General features: G+C 35.3%; 1 protein-coding gene across 1 annotated transcript in view; it reads right to left on the bottom strand.

Moving 5' to 3' along the window:
* LOC110033392 (cysteine--tRNA ligase, chloroplastic/mitochondrial-like) overlaps window positions 1–5,695 on the bottom strand; it is a gene marked incomplete in the record, with an annotated part of 19,570 nt that extends 13,875 nt beyond the window's left edge. Inside the window, 2 exon segments of the mRNA XM_020737355.1 lie at window positions 5,152–5,407; window positions 5,605–5,695. Of these exon segments, the coding sequence (XP_020593014.1) occupies window positions 5,152–5,318 (167 nt within the window).
* Window positions 5,696–10,000: the final 4,305 nt, after the last annotated feature.

Genomic DNA, 10,000 nt, shown 5'->3' with positions numbered 1-10,000 from the left:
TAAAGAGCCGGTTTCAGCCACAAGCCAGCTAGTACTAGAGTTTAAGAGTGTCCTGTTTGATAGCTCACTGTCATGGACACCACTATTCAGAGAGATTCAGGTTGCCCTCACTTTAGATCAAATTGAGCCAACTTGGGGTTACTTTGAGAGGATTCAGTGCAACATACGTCACACACGATCCCAATTCAGTTCCTTAGTGTACCTCTAGAAGGTTGGACCGATATGGATGGCTGCTTGCAAGTGAGGATAACTCATATATTTTGAGACAGTGCAGTCGAAAAAGGAATCCAAGTGCTTCTAGGGTTGCAATCGAAGTTTCTTCAACCCCAAGAGGTTACAACAGCTCTATCATCATCAACGTGCATATAGAAGCTTCGACGAATGAGGTCGAAGCTCCCTAACCTTAGAAGAATGAAGCGGATGTATCACGCTACAGGATCAAAAGCGGCTTTTCGCAATCCCACAACCATGCGATCACCCAACTCACGTGATCGGCTCAAACCTGAACCAAGCAGCCATATTTTCGATTCCTTTCCAATTTTTAGCAAGTTTCCTTCATTCCTTTCATTTTTTTTCTAGTCATTTCCTATATATGTGTAGTGTTTGATTGGATTTTTTTCTATGTTTTGTATAAGGACAGTCATCAACGTCTCGTTTTCGATTTGACGGTTGTATCTGGGATGGTCCTCTGTTTTATCTCACTTTTGAGATGGTAATTAAATTTCCTACCCCCTTCCACATCCTCGCTACAGCGCTCCCTAACTGCCCCTTATCTGCTACAGTAGCCCAAACAGCCACATACTTTTCGATTTGACGGTTGTATCTGGGATGGTCCTCTGGTTGTATCTCACTTTTGAGATGGAAATTAAATTCCCTACCCCCTTCCACATCCTCGCTACAGCGCTCCTAACTGCCCCTTATCTGCTACAGTAGCCTAAACAGCCACATACCAGCCACATACTGTTGTTTGTTCCTGAAGTTTCCTACTTTTTCTCGTTGTTGCCACCCCAGAGAGCCATTCTTTCGCTGTCTTGCAGTCCACATCATCCCCCTATTGTCACCAGCCTCCTCCCTTGCTGCTGCAATCCAAAATAGCACTTCCTCTACTATTTGGCCACTGTCCAGTTCCTAATCTTTGCTTCCAAAGCATAGGACAGCCCATCTTCTCGTTGTTCCAGTAGTTTCCCACCTTCCCTTTGCTGCCACCAACACCCCTTATCGTTGTCCCACCATCTGGAATTCCAACCGCCCTTCGCTACCTCTTCGGAGGTCCAAACTCTCGCCGATCACTACCACCACAAGATCCACCCTAGTTGAGTTAGTGTTGTCATTTATCGCACTTTCAGATATTCGGGTGCCATGTTGTTGTCATTTTCTCTTTAAGTGTGTTAGTTGTAACTGTCTATTTGCTTTTCCAGTAATAATATGTGTTTGTTTATTGTGGATTAAGTCTGGTATTAGGTGTGCTAATGAATATTATGATAACCATCAACAACAACTTTAAGACTTCGATGAGAAAAAAACTAGGAAGGTTAAAGTGGATGTTCTGGTTACAATGGAAACATAAATACTAAAGCTTCTTTGATAGAGTAGCTTCTTTATTAGAAAACCATGTCAGAAAAGCAATAAATAAGATATGCAAGATTAAAACTTACTAGCCAAGGCCAAAGCAAAAATGTATTGGGTAGTTGACGAATGACAAAAAGAGTGTTCACAGTTAGATTTTACTAGCACATTTGTTAAAAGGAAAATACTTACAAAAATCTTCTCAAGATCTAGTGCTTAATTAATTTGACTCGCTTAAACAAGGAACTAAAATCATAATGAAGTATTTACAAGTTTATTATCACGCCAAAAATTAGAAAAGATTTGAAAATAAAAAATTCAAGATTGAAGACTAAGTCCTACACACAAATGATAGATAACTCCTCATAACATAAATCCATTCACGGAAGGCTTTTAAATAGGTTTGAATTTCGATCAACTACTATAATTTCCTATACCCAAAACAATCTAGTTTTACTTTGTACGTGGGAAATTATTCTTTCTTTCTAGCAAAAATAATCAAGCCTTAACAATCACATATAAAAGATGTAAAATGGTCACATATAAAAGAAGTAATACGGTCAACTACAAAGAATCAAAAGTAAAGTTGGTAGTTACTGTAATAGGTTCCAAAATTGTTGCTAATATTTGTTTAGATGTCACCAAAAAGCTCACATTGCAAGTGACATAGTAAAAACTTTTACATTAATATTTAAAAGAATATAATCAATAATGATAAAGGGAAAATTTGCATGAATTCAATGAAAAAAAAATGATTTTGAGAATATTTTGGTCAAAAGCTTTTTAAGCGTCATTTGATGTATCATTATCACAAATAAAGTTGAACATGAAAGGCAACAAACTTCAATTTTTTAAGAGTGCTTTAAAAATTAAAACTTTGCAAAGTTGATATAGACAATGGGAGTTGTATGAATTTAATAACCATATCAGCTTTTGAAGGCATTTAATTAAAAATTTATACAACACATCAAAACCTTACATAGTCGGGTATATAAGACTGCAATTTCCATAAACCAAAGGTGCTTATCCTATTCCACCTGTCATATACACAGACAAGTTTTGATTTGAAATCTTAGCAATGGATGTTGCACATCTCATCCTAGGCCATGTTTACGTTTTGGACATGACTAATTTTAGTAAACCCAACACATGCTCTAGATACTTTGTATCTTGATAGCCATGTCCAACTTGATTGGTGGGAAATTGAAAATATTGTGTAAGCTACTTCATAATAAAAACACTCATTTAAAAACAATGACCTTGGTGGGCTTAAAATCAACAATTCCGTTATATAGAACTTAAAACCCAGCACTACAAATTACTGAAGATGAGCTTCTGGCATTAATTATGCAATTTTCCTTTGGTGTGTGCCACGTAAAGAGTTAATCATAATTACAAAATCTAGTCAAAAGATTGTAAACTTCATGAAATACATTATGTAAATCAGCTCGCCAATTTAAGCTAAAGTCAAAAACATATAGGACAAAGTTGGGTTTTATTTTGCCATCCCGAGGTCGGGGCTCAATGATATTGAAATCTTCACAATAGGACTAGATCCAGATCTCAATTTTTCTTTCAACTTCATAAATTGATGAAATTTTATGCTAAGGTCTTAAAAATAAATAACATAATTATAGCTCCATTCTTTCAGCCTTAATACATCACATTGCTGAAATTCCCCAAAAAAGGTTTAAGCTATATGCCCTGACAGTTCCAACAGCCTCTGCCTCACTAAGCTATTACACAATAATTCAAGCTAATTCTGAGTACATGACAGTCATATTAAGATCCTGGTTCATTTAACAACCCAAAGCTGAAGTATATAGTGTCACAATCCTAATAATCTAAAAAAGTGTCATCTAGGCATGCAAACCTCTAACAAGATTAGAAAGTGATAGCTTTAATTTAATGTCAATTGCTTATATTCAAACTTTTGACAGGACAAATAACAGTTATAATTTTATTTTCATATCTTCAAAATAAGATCAAGCACATAGATATAATACTGCAAGAAACACATATAATGTGAATTTTTTTCTTTTACATTGATTATGAATTCTCATTAATTTAGATGCATATATTACATTTTATGTAATATTTTTACTCTCATTGAACAAAAATTTAAGAATATATACAACTGAAATATATATAGCTAAATTTAATGAGTGTGTCATATGCACAAACATTTTTACTAGTAATAGATTAAAAGGAAGTAAACCATGCCTATATTGAACGTTAGAAAGAATTTTCAGGATCCTATCAACCCATCAAAAAATGGTGCACTTTAATTGGTATGCACAAACATTTTTACTAGTAATAGATTAAAAGAAAGGAAACCATGCCTATATTGAACGCTAGAAAGAATTTTCAGGATCCCATCAAAAAATGGTGCACTTTAATTGTTTAAAACTCTAGATGGTGAATTGAGAGGTTTATCAACGGTTCATACTTAAAAAATAAGCATTTAGGATTTAGAAGTCTTGAAACCATATATCTCAATAGTAACAAAAAATAGAAATTTGAGGAAAACAAAAGGAGTTTTATGCTGCTTTAATTTTTTTCAAAAATCTAGCAATTCAAAAATTTTTATTTAAGTATGAAATGTGCAATCAAGCCCCAATATTGCAAGTGCCTCACTTTCATGGATTCTCAATTATTCGCATCATCATTGCAAAGCAATTCACCCACCTCTGCACACTCTTTCATAGCACAATAGTAACATTTAATTTTCAAATGAAGCCTTGATTTAGATATATAGTGCAGAATAGAAAATAGCAAGCTTGTAATTCGCATTCAAATGAGTCAAAACCATTTATTATGTTGAAATTTTGCTTATGAACAAAATAAACAAAAAATATATAAACTTTGTTTAGATAAATTAATAACAAAGTAAGAACAAAATAAACAAAAAATATATAAACTTTGTTTAAATAAATTAATAACAAAGTAAATCATAACGAATCATTTCAAAGGGGCAAAGATAACAACACCAAATATTTTAAAGTTCTTTAAAAGAGCAGGTTTCTGTAAGAAATAACCCAAACCCAACCAAAATCTATAACTAAAAAAATTTATCCTTTTGTCCAATTAATTTCCATATGAAAACAATAAGCTCTTCTTACAACTAGCTTTGATCTGCAAACTCTCCACGAAAGAGAAATTAATTTGATGGTTCCAACACTGCATTGCAAGTAGCAATAATAGGGACACTCATCTCTAGAAAAGCTTCCCTGAAAGCATCATAAATAACCTCACTGCAGTCAAGTCAAGACATGTTGCAACATATTTTTGGCAGTTTTGAGACCTTCAGAAGCAGTAATGGTGCTAGAAAACAAGTTTTGTGTAAGAGATATGTGATAAGAACTTGTGCAAATGGGCAATTATGTAAATACTAAACAATGAGCACAGCTTAATCCAGCTTTCAATAGGTTAATACACATATGGCATAAGGTTCTCAAATTACCGGAAAAGGGAAAGATAACAATTTATTAAACACCATTTCGTTCAAAAAAACATGCAAAAGTGCTAAATCAAGATTAAGCACGATTAAAACCTACAGTTGGAGGAAATCAAAGAAAAAGTGACCTGTAGAGTATGTCGAACGCCACATAAGCACGAGCATGACCGATGTGACTGAAATCATATGGTGTGACACCGCAAACATAGATGCCCACCTTACCTTCTTCAATCGGTTTGAAAACCTCCTTCTGCTTCGACATAGAGTTAAAAACCTGCAACTTCGGCTTATCCATGACTGATCCAAATTTCGTGGCCGAAAGGAGTCAAGTGATCCAGATGATGCTTTTCGGTTTTAGAATTTAACCCGGATTTATTTAAAATCCTATCATATGGCAAAAAAAATCAACCTCGAGAAGAAGTTAGACCAGGATTTAACCTGGATTTAGGCTAAATAAATCTAGTCAGACAGTCAGTGTGGACAAAATAAAGCCGCGGATATGACATATCCGGATTTCACGGATTTTGGCCTTAAATGACGCGAGGAAAAAGAAAGCCTCGCGCGAACAGGAAAATACTCACCTTGCTCGGAGCGGATCGGAAGGAGGAGAAAGATGGGAGTTCTAGTGGTATTTGTACGCCGCGATACCGTCTTTACTTCCCAGCTCGCGACTGTTACCACGAGGTCGAGATGGGCGACTGTTACCGCGAGGGAGGTCGAGATGGGCGACCGTTACCGCGAGGTGCGACTGTTACCGCGAGGGAGGTCGAGATGGGCGACTGTTACCGCGAGGCGGTCGAGGTCGAGATGGGCGACTGTTACCGCGAGGTCGAGGTCGAGATGGGAGTGAGGGAGGGATGTAGACGAGGGTTTGGAGCAGGACCCGAGAAGAACCCCAGAAGAAGCGAAGTGAAGAGTTCCGGTAAAAGTTTTTCCTGCCCGCACTCCGCAGACAGAGTGTAACACCCTGTTTTAAAAAATTATAATTTTATTAAATTAAATATTATTTTTATGCCTTAATTTAATTGGAGCCAGTTCCGGTAAAAGTTTTTCCTGCCCGCACTCCGCACAGAGTGTAACACCCTGTTTTAAAAAATTATAACTTTATTAAATTAAATATTATTTTTATGCCTTAATGTAATTGGAGCACCTATTTCTTAAGTTAATTTTAAGAAAGCCCGCAGTTCATTTATCAAATATTTCTTAAGTTAATTTTAATTAATTTTTTCCAAAAAATTAAATTTAAATAATTTATTAATGGAAATAAAAGAAAACATAAAAACTACTGTTTTCTAATTCTAGTTTTTCCCTAGTTCACTGTAAATATATGATTTATTAAGGGTTTGTTTCTTTTGTTAAAAATAAATACATGAAACAAAATATATAGTGCATTAAATAAATAAGTGTAATCTTTTGGTTGGATCTATAATAAATGTATGAATTTATTTTTTATATGATACCATATAAAAGCAGTCGAAAATCCAATGGCTAAAGAGAATAATTGTTGAGTTGTATATATGTAAATTTTTCTTTCAAAATTCAACCTAATAAAAGGAATTTCAAATATATGTGAATAAAAGAGAGTTTTAAATGCATTTAATCGTTACATGCATTCAAATGTTACATTGCATTTAAGCCGAATCAAACAAAAGAACTTTCTACCCCCAATCAAACAGTTCTTATGCCACGTCAAATTCAAGCTGATTTAAAGCTAGAGAAAATTGTCTTTATTTCCTATTTTGCCATTTACATGCATATTACTCGATTCATATGTATTTACATATCTAATATCTAAATTTTGCTTTTTATATTTATACCTCCCAAAATTTTCATATCACATTAAAATACTATCATTTTTAATTTTTAAACATAAGATACATGTCCTCATGTATAAGTAAATTGATATGTCATGTATATAAAAAGTAAGTCTATGTGTTACTGATACACCATCAACAAATTTTCATCATCCAACATGAATTTCAAAGCATGTTACGAATCTTGTGGCAATTTTTTTAGCAAGAAACATTCAAACTTAAATCAAAAGTTATCCAGAACTTTGATTTCAACGATCTTATAGTCAAACTGAATGGCTTAATGAAACGGACCTAACGGTACCAAAATTGGTATGATCTGAGTCAAATCAAGACATTAAACAACTTTTAAGAGCTTTTTAAGCATAATTGTATGGTCGATGAAATGTACTTAACATCTAGCAAGTTTATAGTCAAATTTAGCTTCTTGACGAGAAAAATCCAACGACCTCAAAATCTCTCAATTTTGACATCATTAAGATACTGAAATGTCTTCACATACCATCTAATCAAGGGGATCTCTTTGGACCTTTTGATTAAGGGTGCTCAAAATTTCTTCCTTATTTACAATCTGGACTTTATAAAGAAATCCATACCCCCCTCATAGGAGGGGACTAGACCCTGAGCAAGAGAAGGCCAGAGCATAGAGAAGGGGGATCTGAAGTCTAGGATCCTGCACCAATAATCCAGCAAACGCCTCCTGCTTCAACAACTGTCAACCACAACCAGTCACCATCCACCTCCTGCTCCTGCAACCGCCAACCACTATCAGCCTCCTACACCTGTAGCCTCACACTGCAGTCAACCACCACTCATCGATCATTGCTAACTATCCCGATACTTTTTATATGTAAGGATTTATGAAGTTGACACCACTACTCGAAGATTTTAATCCCCGGTAATGGAGCCAAGAACTTGATTCCAAGCAAAGTAAGATTTCAATTTTATTTTTAAATTGTTAGGATTCTATGTAAGCATACATACGCAAGCATACATATCGTTATCAAGTATTATAGGGCTTTTTGATTAAGCCAAAAATATCGATCCCACAGAGATCAAGGTTAATCAAGGCGGCTTTCAAGGGAAGTTCTAGTTTAGAAGAACACGCCCTAGCTTGGAAGGTTGATAAAGGTTTGGTTTTGATTATATCCTACAATTATCACTACAATACTACTTCTACTTCTAAACTAAAATACTTAGTGAAAATCAGAAAGTGGGGTTTAATATATTAAAATTACCCTTCTTCATGCAAGGAAATTAGTGACATGTGTTTGCAATGAAATTAGTGACATGTGTTAAAGTAAAATAGGTAGTGAGAGATTGTGACAAATAGAAGCAATTATATTTGTTACTCTTAATAATATTCCTTACCCTTACTAGAGATGCTATAAAGAATATTGGCTAATTTATAGTTTGAATAGTTTTGAAAACGGGCTAGGTAGGGATGATACTAGCTCTCACTCAAGTTCCCTCTTATCCCTCAACCTGGAGGTTAACATCTCGCATCAAAACCTAAAACAATAGACCAAATTAGAGGCTTTAGCCTGTCACTCTAAATTTATCTAATTCTACACCCATCAAAGATTATTTTCCTATTTATTTTCACTCAACCATATGGACCACATTTGGACTACATTCTCATCCATACAATCTCATGCAATTCTACCACTATTGATTGAGACACCACCATCACAGATCTTACATGTTCTCACAACAGATTTTAACATGCAAGTTGATCAAGTTTACATGTAAATGAAGACCAAAGTAAAAACATCACAATATATTCTCACTCTACTCAATTATATATCCTACACATGCTTACTACTTCATTATAAAAGAGAAGAATAAGGAAATCTAAGAAACAACAAGAACTTTTCATTGAACAAGTCTTTGAAACCATACAACAAATAAAGTACTAAATTCAAATCAAAATACAATAAAAATACTTATCTTTGACAGAAATCAAACTCTCCTTTTATAACAAAAGCAATCTCCTTACAATCCTCTCCAAGAACAAAATGAAAAGAAAAGAAGAAATTCTCACTCTCTATCTTTCTCTCACCTTGTCGCCCCACTTGGGGCTCACGCCCAAGCCTTCTTCTTCTTCTCCAAGTCTTATTCTCCTCTTCCAATTAATTCAACAGTTCAAGAGTCATTTTAAGAATATTTCCAAGCCTTAATTATAATTTCCCAAGAGATTCTTAAGTGTCTCTTAAAAAAGGTCCATATTCAATGAATTTTCCAAAAGGTGCCTCAAGTGCCTCTTCAAAACTTCTTATAACATCCTCAAATCCTTCTAGAAAGTCTCTTTTATCATTTTCAACAAATTCCTCAAGAGACACAGGAAGCACCGCTTTAAAAATTATCCAAATCTGATGTATATTCTAGAATTTATGTTGAAAACAGTTTTTGTCGCTTAAGCACCAATTTTGGGCGCTTAATTGGGCGCTTAAGCGCCCTCCTCTCTGTCTAGGTGGCGCCTAATCGCCATTTTGGGAGCTTAGGCGTCGGGCACAGGCACTTAAGTCCCTGGTTTAGCCTCAATGGCTTCGGTGTGCCTCGGTTTGTCCTGATTTGCTCCGTTTTGGTTCGTTTTTGTTCCTTTTGCTCCAATCACTCCAAATTCTTCAATTTGAATTACCTACAACCAAAAACACCATAAAACATACCTTTAAATTGCATTATCATTATAAAATATAACATAAAAAATAGTACATTTTTAGGCACATCATTATCTACCATCAACCTCTCGCTCTAGTCGTCATAGCCTTCAGCCAACTTCAACTGCAGCCCCTGTCTCTAAACAACTCCAATCGCCTCCACTAGTAACTAACTCTAACCTCCACCATTTCCATCCAACTCCGGTCATCACCCTTTGGCCAGCTCTAGTTGTCGCCACCTCCATCCAAGTTTGGTCATTGCCCTCAACACCGACGACCACTGTCGACCGTCATCGGCCTATTCCTTGCAGCAAAGTCTCTTATGAAATCACAATGTACACTGTGAAACCCTTGCATACATTGTAAAGTAACAATGTACTCCACTTGTGGTGCAACGACACCTCCCTACAATGTAACAAAATACCCCAAAGATGGTGACTTTCTTCAATCTGCTAAAACTTCATCCTTGCAGCTCTTAACTCCGACCCCAATGACATACATACCTC

The sequence above is a fragment of the Phalaenopsis equestris genome, unplaced genomic scaffold (genome assembly GCF_001263595.1).
Source record: "Phalaenopsis equestris unplaced genomic scaffold, ASM126359v1 Scaffold001166, whole genome shotgun sequence".
Taxonomy (NCBI): Eukaryota; Viridiplantae; Streptophyta; class Magnoliopsida; order Asparagales; family Orchidaceae; genus Phalaenopsis; species Phalaenopsis equestris.
This window is presented reverse-complemented; position numbering and strand designations above follow the sequence as displayed.